General features: G+C 36.5%; 1 protein-coding gene across 9 annotated transcripts in view; it reads right to left on the bottom strand.

The window, feature by feature from the left end:
• LOC135196257 (tripartite motif-containing protein 3-like) overlaps positions 1-27,133 on the bottom strand; it is an 879,736-nt gene that overhangs the window by 62,990 nt on the left and 789,613 nt on the right. The window contains exon 1 of one of the 9 annotated variants that reach the window (XM_064222943.1): positions 21,173-21,335. The exons of 7 other annotated variants lie outside the window; for them this stretch is intronic. In XM_064222943.1, coding sequence (XP_064079013.1) covers positions 21,173-21,187 — 15 coding nt within the window. In that variant the 5' untranslated portion in view covers positions 21,188-21,335. Of the gene's footprint in view, positions 1-17,072; positions 17,150-21,172; positions 21,336-27,133 lie in introns of those variants that run through there. One more of the 9 variants, XM_064222950.1, reaches the window with a different exon arrangement.

The raw sequence follows: 27,133 nt of genomic DNA on the forward strand, positions 1-27,133 counted from the left end.
TTTTACGTGGCTAGGAACCAATTGGTTACCTAGCAACGGGACCTACAGCTTATTGTGGGATCCGAACCACACTATATCGAGAAATGAACTTCTATCACCAGAAATAAATTTCTCTGATTCCGCGTTGACCGAGTCGAGAATCGAACCTGGGACCACCGTCACCACACCTCAACCTTCATGTAAAAAGGTGAGGACAACATACCTTAAGGGGAATAGCAGTAAACACGGCAACAACAAAAATAGGAAAATCTCCCAACAGAATGTATGACCCTTGACGACGTTTCGAATATACACATGAAAAGAGCCTTTTATTCCCAGCAAGAAAATCGAACAAGATCATTGTTAAAATTATAAACAAAGGAGTTTTACGAAAGAAACTGGTATAAGTAGGGACAGACAGAATTATGAAACGATACACAGACAAACGAACGCACAAAGCTAGTAAATACGGTCTATGTAAGGCAAATAACAGGGTTCACATACACAACATGGTTATATCAAGCACGAAAAAATGGGATATGCAGCTTCAAAAGGGCCTATATAAAACAAGAATATGGCTACAAAAGCACAGAATATAAAAAATGAACTTGTCCTTTAAAGGAGTGTTTGATGAGCGAGTGTCATTTACATCACTATTCAATTGGTGAACGAGTGGGTTGCTAACAGTGAGCGGCATCACTGCTTCTTCCCCTCTCTACTAATGGGTGCTGACGTGCCCCCAGCTATGCATTACCTTTACGGACGTTCTTGCGATTCTCATTGAACTAACTGTATATGCAGTACGTCGCAGGGATTACGTGCGTATGTGCACGATCAATAATATATTTTTTCTTCCACAGTTTGGACGATTAAGGCGTGTCCAACACCTAGATGGAATTAATTCTTTTGCAACATGTTCTCAATACTCAGCGCAGAAGCTTCTGCAACATAGCTACTGCATACACCTACACACCTACAATGATGAGCGTGGAACACCCTTACACACACACAAACACACACTCAAACCTACTCTCAAGTTTCCTATGCATCACGGCCCATTTTTTTTTACTGCCTAATCCAAACAAATTATTCTGCGGTTTCCCTGTCTCTCTCACTCATTCTTCCTAATACCCTTGCCTCTGTCCCAAATTTTTCCCACAACCGAAACAACCGCATCAAATTAACCCACTCTAATGCAGTGGTTCTTAACCTTTTTATTACCATGCCCCCTCTAAGAGTTAGTCCTTTCTTTCAAGGACCCCTTGCAACTATGAGTAAAATTCCCTCCCAGATTAAGAGGAAAATAAAAAAAAATAAAAAATGAGAAAGAGAAGGAGTTTCGAGGGATTGCGAAGGATGTCAATAATTACAAAATCTGGTCAGCCCAACGAGCCTAACTAGAATATCAGACTCTAGAAAAGTACGTTATAAGACGATACTTTAGCATTTGTTCATAAACTTCTGAATATTAGTTCCTCACTCTTGTTAAGAGAATAACGAATATAATTAGAGAATTTTTTTCATTTTTCCCTACGGCTCGGGGCTCCCCTGGATGCTGACGCCCCCTTAGCGGGGCGCGCCCCAAGGTTAAGAACCACTGCTCTAATGAATCCGTCAACTTGTTGCCCTTTCTCTCACTTATCTACATATTTCGCACCATCACAATTCTTCTGACACAACATATTCAGTATAAACTATTCATCCAAACATTTCCAACCCCTCCTTCCATTTGCGTTCAACTTCCACGCTTCGTTTCCATATCAAAACTAAGTTTCTTCCAAAAATGTTTACACTCACCCAGCACCTTCCTTGCTTCACTTATTCTGACTCAGCTGTTCTTTCATCTGTTGTATGTACTCCCAATTTTACTTACTGGAATCAAATAATTCCATTTTTCCAACATCTACATTAATTTTCTCTGGCCCATCTTGGTTTCCACGTACCCCTACTTCTTACTTTAGCTCACATTTACCTAAACGTTCTCCTTTTATAAACTTGCAAATATTTCCACTAGTTCCTCTACACTCATCTCAGTCAACAGTGTATCACTATCATCTGTGACAGCAGTCATTTTACACACCAATCCTATGCCATTTTCTCATCCCACAGTTTTGCACTTACGTACGCTTTCCTTTCTCCGATTTCTTGCACCATTCCATCCATAAAGATATTAAACTGTCATGGATGCATAACACATCCATGTCCAAGACCCATTTTACACCAAACTAGTCACACTTACACAATAATAATCTACCTCGCTCTCAACCACTCACTCTCCATTCTGTACATCCTTAACACCCTCTAAAATACCCATAAAAATTCCACTATGAGTTTTTTTTTTATGTCCATTTATGCTATGTATAACCCTTTCCATTTATTTTCAAACTTTTCACATAACATTTTCATAAAAATACTTCTCTGAATCCACACTTTTCTCAATCAATCAAATTATCTGTCCCAAGTAATACTTTACCTCAATCAAAATCCCACCATACACCTCTTCTCCGAGGTAAAATAGGTAATGATGTGTCCTACAATTCTCAAACTCCTATATCACCTTTACCCTTCTATATCTAAAGTAACAATCGTTCCTTTCACTCATCCTATGGAGTATTTTCCTCATGCTGGCTTCTCTGGCACACCCTAGTCGGCAATTCGAATATGTACACTTTCACCAAAATATCACAGCAGTGTATTCTTCAATCTGTTAATTTTCCTCCTTGTGTGGTGAACAGCCACTTCCACTAGCATACTCAAACTTACAGACCGACCTCTGATAGCTTTCACTTTCAGCAAATCTTCAAACTATGCGATATATACGATATATATATATATATATATATATATATATTATATATATATATATATATATATATATATATATACACACACAAACATTAATATAGAGCTGATGGATGTAACAGTGAGATGTTAAAGTACTGTATAATGTATATATATATATATATATATATATATACACACACACACACACATTAATATAGAGCTGATGGATGTAACAGTGAGATGTTAAAGGTGTATGCAAATATCTGGTTGAGGAAAAAGTTAAGAGGGAGATTTAAGTTTAAGAGGTTGTTGAGAAAATGTAGTTGTACACATACTTAGGCAAGCATGCTTGATAAAGAAATAAGTGAAGAGACCACAAAAGGAGAGACTAGATAAAAAAAAAAAAGAGGGGGGGGGGGGGTGTGTAGCTAGGATTAAAGAGACTCGGGTCAAGAACGTATATGAGGAGTATTCTGAATGCCTGGATAAGGTCATAAATTTAGCAGGGAGTGCTAGTGGGTAAAGTAAAATCACAAGAAAGAATAAAACAATGTAGTAAGATGGGAAAATAAGATTGGTAAAGAATAAAAAAGTGAATATGAGCAAGAGATGCTATTTGGAGCGCATGCGTCAATCAGTATTTCGGATATGCGAAAGATAAAAGAAAGGCGGATCTCAATGACGCAAGAGTGTACAGGCTTTAATGTAAGCTGGAATGCTTGTGGAAGTGACTGGCAAGGTTGTAAGGTAACGCAACTGAGGTTGAATAATGGAAAATCACTGCTAGTCGTAAAAGTTGGGTTGGACGGCCGATCATGGTGTCCAGGTTGCCTGGTTGTAAGAAATGTTGCGAAGGAAAAAATGGCGAGAATAACTCTTCCCTTCTATAAGAGTAAAGGTGGCATAGGAAACTTGGACAATTATAGAAACAATGTTATTCAGAATGTCCGAGATGGCGTATATGGTGAAATTCTGATTAAGAAAATAGGACACGAAAGAAGGATTGACAACGAACACTGGTGGTTTAGAAAACGAGGAGCGTGTATGGATTAAGTATTATACCTGAAGATTGAAAGTAAAGGGGAAAAAGATGCAAGCAAGCAGAGCACCAAGACTTCAGAGAAAGTTTCTAACAGAGTTAAAAGAAACTATAGAGGGTGCTGAGGATGAATGGCATAAAAGACAACAGGCTGTGATCTTTCTATTAACAAACAGCTATACGAGACGCAAAAAGACCTTTCGCCTTCCGAATTTTTAATGAACTATCAAAATAAGAAAAAAATGTCCAGAGCCTTTGGTTATCAATATACTATAGTAGATTCACATCAACCGTGCATTTGGTGTCTAGGCCAGTCCCTTACGACACTCCTGATTGGCGGTTGATAAACCAATCACAGGGCTGGAAACTCTCAGTCTCTCTCGAGAGTTCACATGGGTAGGATCTATGTTCCACCTCTCCTGAGGGATTACGTCTTTCAGGAGAGGTGGAACATACATCCTGCCTATGTGAACTCTCTCTCGAGAGAGAGTTTCCAGCCATGTGACTGGCTTATCAACACCCAATTAGGAGCGTCGTAAGGGACTGGCCTAGATATCAAATGCACGGTTGATGTGAATCTACTATAGCACCTTCTACATGATGGTTGTGGGACAGAGACTTTCCGCCATTTGTAAATGTAGGATAATAGCGACAAAGCCTAATCAAAACCCTGAAGTGCACATTCTCAGTGTCATAAAAATAAAAAAATTCCTGGCTACTCTTTAAGACTCGCAGATATAGTCAAAATACCGCATGATACTCTCTACAACGGTAATGTAACATGGCTCTTGAAGAATCGAGCAATATGGCTTCATGTACATGACATTATCTTTTAGGCACCAGACAATTTAGATTGCAATACGTGCAGGCAAATATATTACAAGATAATATAAATTTACCAAAAGGACAGTCACGTGTTCTGTGAACTGCCGCGTAAGTCATATCATCATCGTCAGTTAAAGCACAGCACTGGCATGCATACTAACAAAGAGAACTGTCTAGTTTCAACAATACTAAAAGGATTTCAACCTTTGCGCTCTCAGCAATATCTCAAGTCTAGCCAGAGGAACCTAATTTTTCTTGAATCAATGAAGCAAACCACAGTATAAATAGAGTGTAAACAATGTTTATAAATAGAGGGCAAACAATGGTAAGTGCATGAAAAGATTTAGGCAATTCCAAATAATATCAGAGCAGAAAATACCAGGACTCATTGAGAATTGGAAAACCATAAATCTTTGCACGTACACTTTTTCAAGTCGGTTATAATTGAAGGTACTAAGTGATATTGTGTATAAAAAAACATAACCGAATTATGTCTAGTTTCAGATTCTATAAGAGATAAAATGTGAAATGATCACGGAATGAAATATCCCTAAAATCTATTTCAAGAGTAACTAAATGTAAATTCTAGTCCTATAGGAATTCAAAGAGATAAAATAAACGAAGGGCAAAGTGGGCGACACAGACCCCAACAAGAGTGGTAGGTCACGACAGAAAGAGAGAGAAAGAGTAATTCTGGCCTGAAGGTTTCATGGATACGAGGCCTTTGACGCCTGAACAGACGGTAATCACGAAATCCCCGAAGCCTTGCCCAATTAAGCAGATCTTAATTAACGGTCTGGCGTATTTTACGTCCCAACAAACGGCCTCATTATAGCATATGAATGATGGAAAAAAAAGCTAAACGACCCTTTGGTTCATGTGAATTATACTTTAGCATTAAACTTCTGATCATGTTTATGGTCCTGTTTTCTTGTTTTCGTTAATTCTCCAGTTGTGTTCTCTTACTAAGAAGTTCTGTCCATAACATATCGCCTAAGAGAGAGAGAGAGAGAGAAGAGTCCTTTTTTTAAAAACCAACTACAATTTAACAAGTGAAACGTTTTGAAGGCACTGTACAAATAACCACATTCTAAAACACCCGCGGACGTTAAAAAAGGCCGCTAGCGCTAAGAAATGAGCCAAAGACTGAAGAGAGAGAGCGTGTGGATAATACGGACCACAAACCTTCCTCTTCAAAAAATATCCCCCTTGGGTTCAGATAACTTGTGAGAGGAAAACTTTTCAATATTCAAATAAGACATACGGATCGATAATACACTTAGCGCTCGAATAACTTCTACTGCTAACCATGCTACCAAAATACGTTGAACGTAATAGTAAAAGATTCTGCAAAAACTAAAACCTCATCAATTACCACTTAAGAGTTATTTCCTACAGGTAACACTAACCGTGGTTAATGAAGACGACTCGTAGTACCATAGAGGAGTGAATAAAGTCTTTATGGCCGACTACCTAGTCAAAAGAAGACACTGGAGCGATAAAGTTAACGATAATGTAACTAGATCTGACACTAACCAGCCAACGCCCAACCGAAACCAACACCTTAACGTCAACACAGCTAACCAGAAGCCATTTTTCATGTCAACAATGCTAGAGCAGAAGCAAGCGCCCTTTTGCACTAGCAAAAGCCTTCCTTAACTTCTCAAAACTTCAACTGTATTTGGAACAGCTGTATTACGGGAACTTTTGATTACTGTACCCCTATCCTTAACTTATCACGGATGTATTTCATCGCTCCAATTCTCTCTTTTCAGGGATTATGCAAAACTGTTACTGACGAGGGAGTGATGACAACGTTCTCCGGTATTTGTATGAGGTAGGAATAAACAGGAAATGGTGTACTTTGGCAGTACAGGCCTTTAGTTTTTGTGAAAATTATTAAACCTTGTCGAATATAGAAAGAGTTGATTTTGATTAAATACATATTTGTTTCATCTAAAAGTTAAGAGGGTACTGTGGTTATTAGAAGGGCATAGGTAACCGGTGAAAAAAGACCAGGAGATTTTATATATATATATATATATATATATATATATATATATAATATTATACATACATATATAATAAAATAAACATGCAGTCAACAGACATCCCCCTTTTCTTCGTCTTGAAAGTGCTTTTCTTTTTTTCTTTTTTTAGTTTCCTTCCACTTATTTCTTTTACTATCGGACGGTGGAAGGTTGGTCCAATACAAACGTCTTACTCTATGAATTTTAATATATCTTTATTAAAACAAAAAAAACTATTTATTTAAGAGAGTTTTGCTATATTATGTGTTGTTTTTATCTATTTAGAGCCCTTGAAGGTGTAATCATAAACGAAAATTACAAAAGGCGAATCTTAATTGTCCATCAGTATATGTGCTGTGTGTAATATATATATATATATATATATATATATATATATATATATATGCATACACATACATAGAAACACATACACTTTACCCTGTGCCTATTCCCTCTTGGGAGGGATTGATACCAGTAAGGTGCAGTCTACGTTTCTCAGCAAAACATACTGGTGGGGTTGCTACCAATAAATGCTGGCACCCACTGACGGCAGGGTGGACTGGTGGGCGGTAGAAAGGGAGCAATCTACAAGCCTGAACTAAGGGATTCACCACTCTTCCATGGTGGCCCTCCCAAAGGTTTTAGATGGGGTCGTCACATCCCTACACCGTGTGTGTGTGTAGAAAAACATTCACATAAATATATTGTAACGTTCATATCAAGGTTTAAGATAATCAACTTCTATTCATGCTTGCATGTATGTATTACGTACACACAAACATATACAAACAAATTTCATATCAAGGTTTAGGATATTCAGAATCTATCTAGCATTATTGAGATTCAAAAATATGAATAAGATACATAAACAAGATTTAAGAATATTTAGTTCACCACGTCCCTCACTTAATTTTTGTTCTGCCTTTTCCTTTCAAGCTATATCACATTCCCCACGTTTAACTCACGCTGAATGCTAAGCCCATGAATAATATCAATCCGGCTGGGAACATCACATACACTATCCCTAATGGCATCTCTTGAAGCCTAAGGGCCAACGTCAAGATTAGATCTCTCTCTTTCGTAATATTAATAATGGCTACCTAGCATGAAGGGAGGCTTTTTATTACTTGTTGCGATCCAGGTAATAAAACCTGGGGCTATAAGTCGCGTCTGTATGAATAGGAGTTAATTATCCAATTATTATTTGTAATAATAAGCATACATTTAATTTTGTTGTTAGGAGTAAAGCGATTGAATTTTTTTACATTTTAATTCAGTAAATTGGTTCTTTAGGATATTAACCATACTACACACTAAAACGCTTTGACAACATATTTTAAACGCAAAACATACGGATTCTCGCATGTGCAGCACAGAAGCAACATCAACATGGTTTATGCCGCTGCAGCTATTACAATCACTGTCGTCGTCATTGGTTCCAGCAACTTGTTTATTTGCGCTGCCATTACTTATACAATTACTATTATTCCTCCTTTGTATAACCTGGCTTTGCACCGAAGATGTTAAGATCTGTTCATATGCATGACTTGATTAAATTAACAATTCATTCACACCAACATAATTATTTTCACTGTAATTATGACAACAATGCGTAGGAAGATACGAAAAGTTCTTGAATAAAAGCTATTTGTTCCATACTTCTTTGTTATTTACTAAATCACAAGCAATTACTTTATCAAAAACCCCAGTCTTAAACTTTCTTCCCAGCATCATATACAAACTTTTCAGAGATAACTCGAGTATATACACTTTTTCTTGCGCCAACTCAAATATCTAAAATAAGTTTCAGTATTATGCAGGACAGCACCCGCTTTACGTTTACTTCCGCTTTCGATTCAACTTTTCATATTTTCCATGGAAAACACTAGGGCGTTCCATCTGTCGAACAGGCACAAAGTTAATCTAAATCTCTTTAACTTTGTCTTGTTCTTATATACAGAAACCTCAGCTCTCTATACTGTCTTCTCGGCTTGATAATGTCTCAGTGTAGTTTTATATCAAGTATAAAAAACTAGTTTTTCCAGGTCGCTGGAAATATTTTATTTTTCTAACTGTCTCCTAAATAATAAAATATACGTCCATACAAACCTTTCGGCAAATTATGCAAACGAGAGTTGAGAAACAACAATAAACTCCAAAAGCTCTCCTACAGACAAAAAGCACTCATTTCACCTGCGCATCATTTGCCAAATATCCGCAGAAGATGAACAACAAAAGGAGATAACGAGCAGAACCAACTGACTCGCTGAAATAAGTCAAGATGGCCGAGAGAGATAGAAGGGCTCGACTTATGAGCCTATAGAATTCGTCGAGTGCCTTAAAGAGAGTCCACCATCAGATAGCAACATTGTCGGAGATCTCCCCATTCCTATCATCCTTTTAAGGATCATATTAGCGCTGGTAAATATCATCTTACACTTAATGGTCCATCCAGAACGACGGCTATAAAACAGCTAAAGTGCATGGCATGCAAACAAAGCGCCCCGCCTACTTCATATACTAATGTTAAGCACTTTATATCTAATACCAACATACTACGACACAGTTCCACTGAGGGCACAGCGGCGGCTCTAACCGTGAATGCCATTAGAGTAAGTACAACACGATTCTCCCCCGATAAATGGCCTCTCCTTTACATACTATATAAAAGAAATCTTGATTCTAGTATTTGCTTGACAGACTTGGAATCTGATAGTTTAAGAGCAGGAATTACTCATAAATGTGAGGCTATATTGCAAATGTCACGCTACGGTTTCATTTATATAATACCGAAACAACAAAAGAAAAAATGGTCACGCTACATTATCAAACAATACTACAAAAAGTAAATTTGCTAAGCTACCAGAAAAAGGAACAAAAATATTGTCGACCTCATCGCTATAATCGACACAAGTGATCCGCGATGGTTAATTACTTGATAAACGTACATTGTAATTAACAGCTCCTTGGTCATCTGTCAAGGACTCCTTAACGAGTTGCACAACCATTCTCATATATCTTTAAGACTACTTGGTACGCTGGAGTCGAATCGTCATCATTAATTAATCCATTAAAAAGATCTAATTACATACTTTTCTGTCATCAGCACTTTGTTAAGGTTTGATTCACCGCAAATGAGACTACTGTTAAGAGCAATTGATATTATAATCACCTTATGTAGTTCAAGGGGGTGAGAAAAAACTGGTACCAAAATGAGATATTTTTCAGAGATTACTAAAAGCATCAAAAACTTGGTCACCCATAAGTTCAACAGTTAAAAATGGAAGGGTTTCTAAGATCAGTGGAAACCAAAAATTTAGCTTCTATGATTAGCCGCAAAGACAAAACTAAACTGCAAATCTAACTTTCGTTTACACATTTATTGACAAAATCATGAAACAAAAAAAGTCTAAGTTTATTCCAAAAAATTCCAAGCGAATACATAAATTATTAAAAACATTGTTACATCGCCCTCTCTTACAAAATATTTGAAAATAACTGCCATGTGTTGACTTTAAACTTTCATATTATTTCGTCACCCAGCTATAACTACTAGCGTAATAGTTTGCACATGATGCCCTGAAGCAAGGTACTAACGCAACCACCGAAGACTTCAGGGTGTCAGTAATGCAGTACATAGCATGGAGATGTTTAGATTAATATAAATACAAAAATAATCACATATGCTCTGAGTTTGCGTGAGTAAAAGAACTGAAAATTTATGTAACTCCATGTAGCACTGTAAGTATACCACATCTATATATTATACATTACACATTATATATTACACGTTATATATACAAATACATAATATATATATATATATATATATATATATATATATATATATATATATATATATATATGAACCGAATCTCCTTCACAGAAGTATGGATGTTGAGTGGAAAAAGCGAGAGGTCCGGATGCAAAGTGACACCACTACTAACAAGTTCGTTATGAATTAAAATGTATTAATTGTCAATCCAAAAAGTCTTTTAAAGGCCGAATGCTTTACTTAGAAGACACTAATAGTAGAGAGGAATATCGCACAGCAAACTTGCAATTCATTTTACCAAGAGTCATCTTCACACACAAATACATACATCTGCGGACAAGCTACTAGCGAAGGATAGAATATTCGATACTAATTACATTATTAAGGATGATCCCAACAGTTAAAGACATTCTTTTCGCACTAATTATATACCAAATTGCCTTTTAAGAGTCTTCTCCCTCCTTTGACTATCTCTCATGATATGACGTTAATTTCAGGTTATTTGGACATCTGACTGCTGGAAGACCCTTGTTCACCAGGAGCCCTAACCATCCATCCTCACCTACCCCCAACACCATCTGCAACCACCCTCTCTCTCTCTCTCTCTCTCTCTCTCTCTCTCTCTCAGTAAATGACCCTGGTCCCACTTTACCTGCTACTTCCTCCCCCTGCTTAATCTCCCACATAATTCTGTCTTCTCAAATATTTTGATAAAACTTCCTTTTTCCAGAATAAAAAGAAAAAAACCTCAGCATAAATAGTAAATTTGAAAAAAGCACAAAAAAAGCCATGACCTATGAAAGTTCTGACTTCTTGTTAACTACTTGTTTCTTAAGCATAGTCTATTATGTACCTTTAGTCTTTGAAAGCTATGACGTATTCTTTTTTCTTTAATATCATAACAGTAATCTCAGCAGTGAGCTTTGTGACCTTTAAAGCTAAAATCTTTTTCTTATGTAATCAGAGTCCAGTTCCCTCACTATTACTGACAAAACTCAAAATTATGTGAATACTGGTTTACACTGAATAAATTTCAGCTTAATTAAAACACAAAGTTCTCAGCCAGATCTACCTAAAACGTCGTTCTGAAGAAATGATAAAAGCCACAGTGAATGGCAGGCGATAATATCGATGAAAAAAAAAAAAAAACTTGACACGCTGAAGATAAGGTCAAGGGAAGAATGAATGACCACTGATCGTGGCTACTTGGCTAAGGTGATGAATCTCATTCATTCCTGATTTGGTGTAATTTAACTGAAAAGAGGTTAACGCCAAAAATAATATATGCGTTAGAGTCTATTTGTGCAAGAAACGACGTACGTATATATGTATATGTGTATACACACACACACACACACACACACACACACATATATATATATATATATATATATATATATATATATTTTCAAGAAACTATGTACATATATGTATGTGTATATATATATATATATATTATATATATATATATATAGATATATATATATATATATATACATACATACATATATATTATATATTAGCAAACACACATCAACGGTGAGTACAACTCACTTTGATTTTTGCTTGCAATATTAGTGTAACCTAATGTAGAGGCTCCCTAAACTACACACACACACAATATATACCCTTCTTGGACAGAATTCGAGCTAACAGACCGTAAATGTTAAGAACAGCATCATACAAAATTGAGGCAGCCTTTTCTAAAAAACATATTCCATATATTTCCTTGAGAAAACCTTACCAAAGTTCTTTTTATATGTATTCCGCAAAACCCACCTATCATAATTAAGTTTACCCTTAAGATACATTCTCAAATCAGACAACGACATCTTTTTCACTTTACCCACCCACATTGCATACAAGTAACCTGTCAATAAAACTAACGCACTATTATCATCTTGTTTCAATTTGCAGTGGAAATTAAACATTAAAATCTTTATAAAGTTATCCGGGCTCATATCACAAATCTCAACCAACACTTTTTGAAAATACAACAAAATTGGCTTAATTTGGTTACAAAAATAAAAAATATGCAATATAAATTCTGTTTCACTGCAGTTATCACATAAATCTGAGCTTTTAATGTTTAAAATCTTCAGTCTGTGGTTTGTTGCCAAAATCCCGTGAATATATTTGTATATAAATTCCCTCTCCAAAGTACCAATAAAAGGAACATTAATACGTTTCCAAATCAACACCCAATCTAGTAGCGGGTAATCACTCTCAATGCTTGGTTTTAAAGACAATTTGAGATAATAATAAGCTGCCTTGCATGTAACATACGGAAAGTTTTTAAGCCTATGCATTTTCCTTATTACCTCAATGTCACTCGAATAGAACGACGGTGTCACATAAGATACGTCAACTATATCTCTTAATGACAACAAATAACTAAATCTAAGTTACAATAATACACACTCAAACCAGTTCCACTTAACACATCCTTTAATACAGTGCAGCTGAAGATAGCTTGAGTTTTATAGTACACATCAAATATTCCCAAACCCCTTCACTTCTACGTAAACATAACGTAGCCCTTTTTATTGGATTGTACATCCCCTTCCAGAATGTACCGAAAGATACACGTATTAATCTTGCAAATATATTTCTTTACTGGGGGTAACGTATGGGCCATATACCATACTTTTGATAAAATCAAAGAATTTACAATTACACTCTTTTGGAAAATTGACAACTTCCTCATACTCAACATATTTACGGCAGTTTCAACCTTATTCGCGATAACAGACCAGTTTTCCTCGTGCAGCAAATCAAAGTTATTACAAAAGATAATACCAAAAATAACCATACTATTAACAACCCGTATCCACTCCAAAGGCCAATCCTGCCTGTTAATCCAGTTGCCCAAAACCATCATTGTAGTTTTTTCTTTGTTAAGTCTAGCACCTGTCGCGACTTCAAAGTGCTGAATGAGCTTGGAACAAGCTGTTATCGAATTTGTTGTTGACACAAATACGTAAGAATCGTCAGCAAACCCTTGTACTTTCACGACTGTCTGGTTTGGAAGACTAATACCAATTATATCGTTACTTTCTTGAATTGCCCTATAGAAAGGTTCCTGAAAAATACAGAATAGCAACATTGACATAGGGCAGCCTTGCCTCACCGACCTCTTGACAGGAAAGGAAACTGCTTAGACAGCCATTAATACTTACATGACTTACACATTTGTAAATATAATATTTTTATTAAATCAATAAACTCTGTCGGAACACCAAATTTTGCTAACACCTCATATACAAAACCAATATGCACTCTATCAAAAGCTTTTGACCAATCGAGACTCAAGATGGCAGCATCTACTTTATTTTCATTTGAATAAAACATGATGTCTCGTATGGTACTGTTTATTCACTGAACAATCGATCTCCCTTTGACTGCACAGTATTGCTCAGGGGAAATTATGTCGTCTAATATAGACTCAAACTGTTTTTAAGACCTTGGCAAAAATCTTATAATCAGTATTTAACAACGTTATAGGTCTCCAATTTTCTATTAGAGCAAGGTCACCTTTTTTTGCATGTAGTTTGATTACACCTACATACTGACTCTTGGACATTCGCTTTACATCACATACATAATTTAATACAGTTATAAAATCCTGTTTTATAATATTCCAAATTTTTTTTTGTAAAATTCAATAGGGAGACCATCGTACCCAGGAGTTTTCCCATTACACATTTTTTCCATAGCATTCCACACCTCCTTTGACTGAATCTCAGTAGATAAAGCTTGTAGGCTTTGACTATTCAGCACTGGTCCACACTTATCGAGAAAAAAGCTCATACACTGTCGGTCACCTTCAACCAAACGAAACATGTTCTCAAAATATTCCCTAATTCGCACAGAAATCGCATTTGTCCCCTCAACAGTCGTGCCATCTTTTATTTTAAGTTTAGTAAAACAATTATTTATTCTTTTAGTTTTCTCTTTGCCAAGCAGATAGGAAGAAACTCTTTCACCTTTCAACATCTCATCAGTTTTTATCCTAACCTTCACACCCTCCAAAAACTCATTCTGTAGGTCACAAATTCTCTTTTTCAGTGTTTGGATCATGTCGTACTTATCCCCCGTTCTATAATGAACATCATTTAATTGTTGTAACCTCCAATGTAATAGGTTCAACAAACCATATTTTTCCTGTGAAATCTTCTTGGATAACTTAACAAAAAATCTTTACATCGTAACTTTGCCCAATCCCACCATTCCAACATATCAGGAAACTTACATTTATAAGATTGTACCCGTTTCCACAAGTCTGAAATTGCTCTTCTATATTATCAGAATCCAAAATTTTTACATTTAATTTCCAATAATCTGTTGATGTTTTTAAGTCAATAACCTTTATACTCAAGAGGACCATATTGTGATCTGAAAAACTAATCGGGATTGTTTTGTGCCCTCGTAATGTGACGAACAAATTAACGGTGTAGATTCTATCTATACGAGACCCATAATTTTCTTTAACATACGTATATTCCGGGATACCTCTAGAAAAAATGATAATTATCCTTTAAAGCTAAATTATGAACCAGAGTACCAAGAGCTTTGGACACCAAATATCTATTATCATTGCTACAGTCCCTGAGACAAGTCACACAATTGAAATCACCACCTAATACCAGGGAATCAAGGTTGTGTCTCAGAAAAAAGGTGAGGTCATTCCCAAAAAACTCCTCTCTCTCTCTAGTCCTCCCTGAACCTGTAGGGGCATATACATTTACAATAGGGATAATGCAACCATTAAATCTTACCCTAATACCCCAGTATCCGCCCGTTACAATCTCTGTCTGTTGACAAAACCACTATTTCCTTCTTTCTAGAAATACAGACCATAGTCCCTCCTTTTACACAAACCGTCGAGTTCAATATAATATTACAACAATTGCTTAAATAGTTTAAGACTCGTAGGTCTCTCACGTTATGTTCCTGTATCAACAAATGTCTATCTTATACTGCGCCATGAGTGATGCTACCTTCATCTGTTTATTTACATCGTTTAAGCCATTGACATTTAACGTTGCAATTAGTAAAGCCATGGACAGAAGAAAAAATCACAACTTCTTCTTTTTCGGTACGTTGTCGTTGCTTTGTGTCTTCGTTTCTTTCCTCTTCTCTTGTGATAAGACTTCTCTCGTAAGCTTCATCTTGCCAACCCTTTCCATATTAATATTCCACTGACTTTCAGTTGATGTATCCAAGATTCGCTCTTCATATCCATCCTCATTACCTAGTACTATATTCTTGCACAAGTCCATATCAGAATCATTTCAGAGATCATCACATCTGTGGGCTCATCATTCTTATGCACTGACACCGTAACAGTCATTTCCTTTATCCTTCATCATCACTGATCTGTTCCTTGCGTAAATGCATATGATCCACCTCCATCTGCGGAACATCAGGTTGCCCCTGCTCCACTATAACCTTCCCGAAAATGAATGCTCAAAGGGTCCGGAAGTCTAGGGGACCTACTATCATTTTCAGTATTAAAAATATCAATATCGATATTCTCACCTCTTACCTCATCACCAATTTCCTGCACACCAGTATTTAGGCTTGGTTCGACTGTGAATAAGTTCAACTCCAGCTGATTATCTTCAGGTATAACTCTTTATTTCCAAGTGTGCACCACTCCCTGATCGTTCTTTGATTCTTCATCAGCACCACCATTCGATGCTTTCGACATAACACCGGTCTCATTTCCACCTCCATTCAACAATTCTAATGTATCTGGACCATCATTTATTTTAGGAAGATTCGGGAAATCGGCCATGTTAAAAACATTTAACCTGGATTCGCTTTCCATTGTACAATTAACAGCTAAATGTGTCGTCCTTCCGCATTTATAGCAAGTTTTAGGTTGGCCTTGATAAATAAAAGTTACTGTGTGTCCACATATATTAACCGACGAAGGAATGTTTTCCCTTCCCCACCTCCATCCTTGCCGTTCGGATACCGTTCAACAGTCCCTTTGCTCTTCCGTGGGAAAATCTGTTGTGTCGACAGAGTGCACCTTCCCGTAACGACTTAGGACACCGATAACCAAATCATCATCCATATCAAACGGTGCATATCTTACGGAAACATATGTGTAATCACTACTCAAATTAATAACTCTTACAGTCTTACCTTCACCAATATCAATAGATTTGTCCTCATATTCCTTCCTACTATTTCAACAAACCGCGTATGATCAGCGAATTTTTAATAACACCCTATTGTTTGAGCATTACCTGAAAGCCGGAGAGGTCTTCTTCTTTCACACCTAGATGCATGAAAATTACTTCACAGGCAAGGTCATACGTCGGTGCACAGAAAAATGTAATCCAATCGAATCCTTTGCTTGAATATTAGTGTAACCTAATGTAGAGGCTCCCTAAACTACACACACACACAAATATACACGCTATATGTATATATATATAAATTTACATCTATCTAAATATTATATATACATTATACATATGTATATATATTATATACATTATGTTATTACTAATATATATATATATATATATATATATATATGTATTTATATATATATATATATATATATATATATTATATATATATACACACACAAAAGTTAGAAAATTACAAGTCGCGTTCTTACCCTCTGCTCGTCATCTTCATCACACACATCACCGGTGATTACCTGTGCAAAGCCAGCACTTCATCAATCAGACATACCTGTTGGAATAACAAAAGGAACGTTAATGATTTCGTGGAAAGAAGGTTAACTTTATTTCAGTAAAAATCATCATTAATTTGCTAACATGATAGAACCAATGCTTTCTTGTGAGACATCATCATAATAGACATTAACAAAATCAGTTTTTTAACAAAAAAAATCAGTTACTAAATTTAGTTTTTAAGTTTTTAAATACTATACTGTGAATAATTCACAAGGCTAATCTGGAACAACGCATAACATTATTACAATAAAGAAACTTCGACATATTCTCTTCTTAAGAGAAGGCAGTAAGAATGGTAGCCTTTTAATTTCCAAACGTGGTTACTACTACCTCGTGTACCCTTCATTAAGGAACAAGTCTTAACAACCAAACTACACGACAAACGCCGAAACAAAAACAGCCTTATGGCCACCGGCATATCACGATTCTCCTTCTTCCTTGTTTTCTACGCATCGCCCATTGCATAACACTGCCTACCACGGCCTATCACGGGCAGCCCTCGTCCAGTTCAAGGGCAGGGTGACTATAATAAATAATAATACCATCTACCAAATACTGATGCCAAAAGAGTAAATACCGAGGCCGTAAATGACTAAACAAGGACTTTATTAATATTGTCGGTCGTTACCTAAATATATATATATATATATATATATATATATATATATATATGTATGTATTCACTTTGTAATAAGAAAATTCAATTAATAAATATTATGGAAACATATCTGCATTCTTTGATTATTTGAACTGCCGCCGAGAGAGAGAGAGAGAGAGAGAGAGAGAGAGAGAGAGAGAGAGAGAGAGAGAGAGAGAGAGGTCAAATGTCAAGGACTCTTCCAACCAGTGGCATATGAAAACCAACTCACACTTCAAAGGCTTAGCGATGACACATATTGTGGCTGTCGTCTGAACCCTGTGTTTCACTTGTCTCGACAAGTAAATTCGATTAAATGAAAAGTGAAAAAATGTTTACAAAAATATAATGAAGGCAAATAAGGGTAATTAAATCGGCCATTTCCAAATATCGCAGTTTTACACCATTTTTAATAACTCTCCAACGATCACCATTTTGGCAGTATTATTCTAAAAGGGAAACCCTGGAGTGATGGCCTGAAGATGATGAAGACGGAAGCTGGGTACACGAGGAGATATTTCGGGTAGCATCATGCAAGTAAAATACCCATCGAAGAGATGAAATACATGCAAGTAAAATACCCATCGAAGAGATGAAATACATGCAAGTAAAATACCCATCGAAGAGATGAAATATTCGTACAAAGTCATGGGTCCGCAATTATTAACAAGACTTAAGCGCGGGAAAAATGCCCTTTAATACCGGAAAATTAATCCATTTCAAAACTATCGTTCAATACCTAAACCTTACAAGAATGTTTTCGTGATCAATGGCTACACATTTGTGTGAACAAAAATAAAAACAGATCGTATTGATAACATGTAACAAAACAATGGTAGAGAGTTAGGTCTGCATCCAAGATGTTTGACCTGGAAAGACAAATGTGTTAAGATATTTTGATAAACTGTGAAAAAGTTCGTGTTTGGAAAAGTTGTTGGTTGACTGCATCAACGAACGGTCAAGGTTACGGTCTATACAAAAAGGGTCGTAACGAGGACATCGGTTGAAACAAAGTCGGCAAGCCATGTTTCTCCCATACTTAGAGCTGAAACCTAGAAGGCACTTTCATGGTGCTTCCATTTCATTTCTTTATACTATAAAAATTTTCATTGCTAACAACATGATTATAATAGTTATATACCAAAATTAATCTTCTTTCACTCTGACTAGTTCGTGTTAGACCCAGTAACAATATTTCTATTCTTTTAAATGAAATTGATGATGTGTGTTAAATCAAATCTGTTTGCATCCGCCGTATCCCAGAACAGAGAGAGAGAGAGAGAAGAGAGAGAGGCTCTCTTCCATCTTGTTCGGGTTGCCCCAGGTCCCTCAGTGTGAGGCACCTCTAATGCCTACCAGAGAGAGAGAGAGAGAGAGAGAGAGAGAGAGAGAGAGAGAGAGAGAGAGAGGCTCTCTTACATCTTGTTCGGGTTGCCCCAGGTCCCTCAGTGTGAGGCACCTCTAATGTCTACCAGAGAGAGAGAGAGAGAGAGAGAGAGAGAGAGAGAGAGAGAGAGCAGGGTTTTAGACTCCACCATGATAAAAAGCTTATGGTTCCAAGACACCTGGTGCGCACACTGACATCAACAACCCTCTAGAGAAAGACTCTTCTTCAGCATATGATTCTCTTGAACATGGATGTCAGGGAGTAATTATGACACCCACAAGCAAAACGAAGGTGTAATTCCTACGGCAACTAGGCCTGTACCTTTAAAAAGGCAGAGAGAGAGAGAGAGAGAGAGAGAGAGAGAGAGAGAGAGAGAGAGAGAGAGAGAGAGAGAGAGAGAGAGAGAGTTTCTGTGTTGTTGCTGTTGTGCTAATACTTAACTAGGCTTTTAAGTTTTAGCCAATGTATAGTGACAACTCTTTGAGAATAAAAATAAAAGCAAAAATAAAAATTAATAAGTAAATAAATAAATTCATGTTCTCAGTTCTGCTTCACTCAAAAGTAACTACAAATGAATCTTGGGAAAAAAAAAAAACTCCCTTGTCATATAAGACAGGGAATATCAATTTTGAATTCCAATACCTCGGCAAACCTCAAACCCCATATCAGTCCTGTCATCTGCTGTTACATATGACATTTCGTGATTTGCTTCGGTAACTCTATATTGGCTCCATTCGAACGTTAGACAGATAGATGTAATGTAATAGTAGGAAGTCACAACCTGTTTTAGATTACATAACTACTATATATGTGACAGACTGGAACAGCCGGAGTATGTTTCAAATAAGAATTTTACTTACATTCAAAAGGTTCTTACTCTTTATTCTCCCAATTACAGTATGGATCAAAGCAATTCGAGAAAATAAACTCGAAAATAAATAGGTTATAAAAAAAGGATCAAATAACCGGCTATCCGCACTAACAATGGAGCGGTGTAGTTTCCCTTCAATTGTTTGGGTTTACTGGAAGTGGAACAGGAGTTTTGTTGGACTTATCTCAAGATAAAGGTTTTTCTTACTGTCACGTCAACACATAAATGAGAACAGTGCGGTGGAAGTTAGTGATAATTATGGAGTTAAAAAAAAAATTCGCAAGGATTATTGCGTGGCGATATCATTTCTCTTCCAGATGTCAGAGACAAAAGCACCGTAAATGAAAATTTTGAAAACGTCAGTCTGCCTTACGCATTTGATAACAGCAAATGAGAATGTAAAAATGTCAGCGTTACACTGAAAATGTAAGATTTTATTACTAATGGATGTCACCTACTACCCCTTGGCTAACTACTCTCTTAAAATCATGAAAAGCAAATGGAAATACGCTAGATTAAGTTCCTGCAGTATGATGGGTTATAATGCACTGATGGCAGGTATTTTTACGGTTAGTCATGACCAAAGTTACACTCATGAACTTTAATATTATCAGCAAGGAAACCAATTGCAGAATAAGCATGCCATGCACGAAACCGATCTCAAAGTCTAGTTATGGCAAAGGTTAAAATTGCTACACTTGGTGTTAAGACACCAACACATACACACTTGGACAACCGAGACTAATGCTAATCTATGAAAGTTGATCTACCCCCGAGTTTAATATCTTCAAAAATGTGGCACTTAGAATGAGGCACTTACAATGAAAGAGTGAACGTGAAACGCACTAACGGACGCACTCCCTTTATGCCCATTTAAGCACAATAGTAGGCTTTTGTAGCAAGCTTGATCGAGATTCATTTAACTGGACAGGAGGAGTTCTGATGACAAGGGAGGTGTGACAGACACGCTAACGGACAGACGGACAAATGAAGGGAATAACTGCCCTCGTTGAAGGAAGATATAAACAACACCATGTTACTAACGCTCTCTACAGAAACAGCAGTTAGCGACAATACCTGCTATGCAAGTACCCAGCTAACCCTCTCCACAGCAGACACCTACCTTCAAAATCATCATCACTTTGGGGACTTGAATACCCAGGACATCTCTTGGGTGGGCAGCGCTACACAACTTTATGCCAACAAAAGATGACTCACTGCAGAAACTAAACCCCCAAAGAACTGTATGACACAAATGGCACTATATGCGTTTTAGATTTCATTTGTACATGCGCAATGTTCCTATAGCTAGTCATAAAAACAAAAACAAAAAAAATAGCCTTTCTCTGCGTAGATGAACCTTCTCAGTGAGGTTCCAAAACACAAGGACCAAAGATACAGGATTTGTCGCAAAATGTTTGTAACTTCGTTACCACAGCCAATCTTTCAGCAACCCTTGGGCACGTTTTGCTTCTGTTGGAAGTATAATTCAATCGTTGTGCTAGTACAAACTCCGTCTCTTGTAATATTATATATATATATATATATATATATATATATATATATATATATATATATATATATATATATATATATATATATGTGTGTGTGTGTGTGTGTGTGTGTGTGTGTAAAATTAATATAGTATATACGTATACTAAACTAAGTCAAAATTATAAGGAAAATGAAGCAACGTTTGTACCAACTGCGTGGAAAAAGGATGGGATTAATGAAAAATTAAGGAAGGAATATAAGTAATATTACTAAGGTGAACTGACGATAACATAACTTTAAAATCGTAATTAAGAACAAAAAAATACATACATATACATACATTATGATATATATATATATATATATATATATATATATATATTATATGTACACACGCACATACATATATATATATATATATATATATATAATAATATATATATTACAACACTAATAAAATAAAAGACAATATAAATCCATGAACACTCAACTATGAATTATATTTATGAGTGAAAAAATCTATTAATTGAGTTCCAAAGACGAAAACTCCCAAGTTGAAAGTCTGATAAGCTTGGGACCTGTTATAGTCTGATTCATGGAGGTCCACTACTATAGTCTTGAAGGACTGCACCTCACCGAAGCCCAAGCCAGTGTTTCCACGGACTATTTGATAGCCCCGTTCTGTGTGGTCTCTTTTAATCAGACTTGACCAAAACCGGGATAACCTTGAGAATAAGACTAAGGATTTATAAGCGGCCTTTACATTTGCCTGACAGACCAGATGCGGTGTTTAATCAACGGCTGGGATGTAACACTAACCTCCGAAGCCGATTAACTTAAAAATTTACAGGACAGGCGAATGGATCACTTACGTTTTGAGCATATTCCTATTCCCTGGAATATCTTACTTACAGGTTTCTAGATCATATATAGGAATATTTTCCTTCAGACTTAATAATAATAATAATAATAATAATAATAATAATAATAATAATAATAATAATAATAATAATAATAATAATAATAAATTAAAAAATCCTCATAGTAGCAAGAATCTTCAAATTGAGAAACAAATCCATAGTTATGTAAATGAACATATATTTAAATTTAAAACTCTAAAGATAGCTTTAGGGAATCTGTTCGGTTCCCCTTATCAATCTATGATAAGGGGAACCGAACAGATTCCCGAAAGCTATCTTTAAAGTTTTAAATTCAAATATATATGTACATTTACATAACTGTGGATTTGTTTCTCCAATAATAATAATACGACGAAAAATCGTGGAACGCAAAAATAAATAAACATCCCACTTACTATTATCGTTCTCTACTCAGTTTGACCATTGCGTACATGGTTCAAGTGATATTTCTTCATTTAATGAAACGTTCTCTCACCACTGAATCAGATAAGAGCAATATGACTGTAAAATCTGCAACTTTTTGCCTCTTATGTTTCTATGATTCATCAGTATGGGAGAGTCCACCGGTAATGCAGTGGAGAGAGAGAGAGAGAGAGAGAGAGAGAGAGAGAGAGAGAGAGAGAACGTCCAAGTTTTCAGACTTGTTTCCGTAATCTTCTTTGTCTTGTTTTTAAAACGGGAAATTGTGCAAAATTCGCTATTTCGATCTCTCTCATTTAAGGATTTAGCTGAAGGTTACCACGAAATATACATATCTTAATAAATAATCTATCATTTCACTCTGCAACCACATCTCTTCCATTATAGATGGACCATAGGTACCCACCCCGCCACGCCCTTTTGTAAACTCGCATACTTTACGTATCATCATTACGCGCAGTAAGTTTGAGATGAGAAACATTTCCTCTATAAAATGAAATTGTCTCATATGGAAAAGGTCTCATGCTACAAGTACTGGGCTTAACATGGTGACGGCAATTTTGATCAAAAGTCCTAAAACGAAATGCGCGCGAGTGTGTTTTTTTTCTTGTGCCGTGACAGCGACCCCATATATTTTTCGAAGTTTACGGTTGCTATGAATACGAATGATCCTTCTTGGCTGTAATAGGTGGGGAAAGTTACATAATCTCCAAAGAAAAATGACTCCCTTTGACGTTACTAGATCTTCGTTTAGTCCCCTGGATTGCGGACAAATCCAGGAGATGCATAATCAATTTATTCCATAATCGTGGGCTACACGAGTTGAAAAGAATTTTCTTACATATTTTGTCAAGGAATATACACAAAAGGATAAAAGGTGGCCTACTGCCGATAGAGTAGAGACAGAATAAGACAGCTGCCTGTTTCTAAAAGAAAAAGAATTAGAATGACATCAAAATTTAACATTTTGAATGCATTACTTCAGTTCTGCCTACCTCAATATCCTTCTGCTTCGCCGAATAGTCAAGTCATAGCCTTTACATCTGATAATCTATCCCGCGTTGTTCTAAGCAGCCAACTGAATATGCACCACTCGCTCCCATAAGGGCCAAGAGACACGCAGGGTCTTGCGAGTTTCAGCCTACCATCACGGCAGGGTCTTGCTTGCCTCCACCACAAAAATCTCTAGTGCTTTACTTTATCCTCTGATCCATGGAATGGTGATCTACATTTAAGTGAAGAACTTGATATCATCAAAGCGAGTCTGTTCCTCTGGGAGACAGAAAACAATAAATATTCAATCACAAGCATTAAGAAGACGGCACTCAATGGCTGCTGAGAATTCTACTTCCACACCTGAAGACCGCAAAAGAAATGATTAAAGGGCCCAGTTCTGGAAAACATTTACAGTATCAGCGTCGATTTCTTTCGCGCACAACGAAGTTATTAGTCATTTTCATACTCAACCTCCAGAATGAGCATTGTTAAATCTTCCCAGATCAATATCCTCCTCATCATAATGACCATTCTTACCTGGCTACACTGAAAAATACGATATACGTCAAGTAAATCCAGGCCTTCAGTTAATCTTTTTAAGCTGTACCCCAATCAGTTTACATTCACCTCGAAAAAATATTGCGTTGTATGCCTCATAAAGTGCATAGCAATACTCATGATATATTTTTGTATATGAATAGTTGATAACGCTTTACTGCAATATGAATTTGTTCAGAAGAGAAAAAATGAAAAATAAAATGTATCTCTCCGATCGTTCTAAAGTGCTGGCTCGTTTTTTGGTGTCTCAACATATGAGAAGTGGGGGGTCATTTGTATTCTGACCATGATGATAATAAACGCTCCCAGATCTGGTTAGTGATAAAGCACTATATCAAGCACCCAAGAGAGGGACGAGGAGAGAGATAAAACCTTAACCACCTTTGTATATTTTCATCACTGATCCATACTCAGAAATTTCTTTGGGATACTTAATTGAATAAACACAGCAGCAAATAGATTAAAACTGCCTTGCAACCTTAGGTAAAACTAAAACATTAAAATGATCTACTGCTCAGTAATGTATCGGGGGCAAAACACTACTTATCAAGGGTTTGACTTGCGCTTTCGGTGTGAAAATCGAGGGCATTTATTATTACAAAAATAGTTACAAGAAACCGTATCGTATTACAAAATACTTACATTCAGCAGAAAAGGCTTTATACTGGATTATGAATCTCTATCTCTCTCTCTCTCCCTCTCTCTCTCATAGGCCACTTGAAAGAGAAGTACGAAAAGTAAATCTCGACGGGATTTATAAAGACTAATCGACCACACTTTTGTCGTTCAATAAGAGGTTTTCTATAATAGGAGGTGGCTTTAAAAAGAACAACAAATATTAAAGTATAAATAATTTAATTTCCGAACTAAACATGAAACTATTTGTTCCAGCTGCTTCTGACATCTGCACAAGCAATGCTTCGACAATCTGAACACCGCCCTTCATACACGGCGTAGTTTGCCTCGTATCTTCCACCCACTCCTGTAATTTGGCCACCAAAAGCTCTTCCACGGCAGCATCTATCCGGGGCTTTTTCGGTTTCCTCTCTCGCTTCCACTCAAGACTTCCTAATTATGCACCCAAAAAGCTCTTCCACTGCAGAATCTATCCGGGGTCTTTTTCGGTTTCCTTCCCTCCCTTTTCATCGTCTCTTCCAACTCAAGACTTCCTAATTATGCACCCTTTTCACGAACACATGGTTAAACCCTCCCAAAACACGGACTCACCTTTTTACCCATGCTAACCATTTTACCAAATGTACATTCCTCACTATTCAATAGTCCTCACTCAATATGGAATAAGTAAACCAGTCATCTTAACGGTTTTTGCTCTTTCATGTGGAAGAGTTTTCTCAATAATACTTTTTACCATGCCAAAGGCTTCTGTGATCCTCATAACTTCACTCTTGCTAACATTCACTTTTATTTTTTCCAGTTAAAACTTTCTTCAAAATATCTCTTAACTAGTCTCTACAAATCAGTACTGTGCTAACAAACTTCAGCCGCTACACATCCCATTCACAACTTTTTTTGCCCACCCCGCCCATCAATAAAAATGCTAAATAACCATGGACCCATAAAACACTTGGCTGAAACAGAACACTTCCGTTAAACTATTCTTTCCTCTGTAAATGGAAATACAACTTTTGCTTTCATAATAAAACCTTTGATCACTCTCAACACATCAGCAACCTCTAGCCTACATCATATCTTCGTCAGTTTAAATTTTTTCCCTTTTATCTAAAACTTATCCCATAACTCTTTGATCACAAATACTTCATAGATACACCAGCTTTCTTATTTGAATTAACACTACTCAGTCAAACGCCTACCGTCAAGATTCCCAGACATACTAGAAGATGTTGTGTCATATAATCCTTGGGACACATTTCCCTTTCATAAGCGTCTCAGTGGCGTGACCGGTGTGGTCTTGGCCTGCCACCTCGATGAACGCGAGTTCGATTCTCGGGCACTACATTGATGGGTTAGAGATGTGTATTTCTGGTGAGAGAAGTTCACTCTCGACGTGGTTCGGAAGTCACAGAAAGCCGTTGGTCCCGTTGCTGAATAACCATTGGTTCCATGCAACGTAAAAATACCATATAAACAAACAAACAAACAAACAAACTCTCCCTTTCATGAAAAAATATTGCTCCCCACACCGATCCATTTCTAGTCTTACTATCGGCCAGATATATTTTGAACACATTTGTCAGCCAATCAAGAACACTCAAGCATCACAGCAGTTTCTGACCTATAAAACATTCAACACTTGGCAACTTTTTTTCAGTGCCTTTGTTTAATATATATATATACATTATATATAACATTATACATACACACACACACACACACACACACACACACACACATATATATATATACTATATATATATATATATATGTGTGTGTGTGTGTGTGTGTGTGTGTGTGTGTGTGTGTGTGAGAATACATATACATAGAGATAGATTTTCTTCAACGTAACTACCCTTCGAAGCTGTACCTGTTGATTCTTTTCATGAAAAACATAAATCATTCATAAATCAACATACGAACAACCACAACAATCATCGCAGCAGCAACCGCATCTCTACGAACTCAACTCTTCAGATGAAGGGAAACGAAACTATCAGTAAAAGCCCAACAATAAATGACGAACACTATTACTGCAACATAATACTCGAGTTCTTGTAAAA

This window comes from Macrobrachium nipponense, chromosome 17 (genome assembly GCF_015104395.2).
Source record: "Macrobrachium nipponense isolate FS-2020 chromosome 17, ASM1510439v2, whole genome shotgun sequence".
In the NCBI taxonomy this organism is placed as follows: Eukaryota; Metazoa; Arthropoda; class Malacostraca; order Decapoda; family Palaemonidae; genus Macrobrachium; species Macrobrachium nipponense.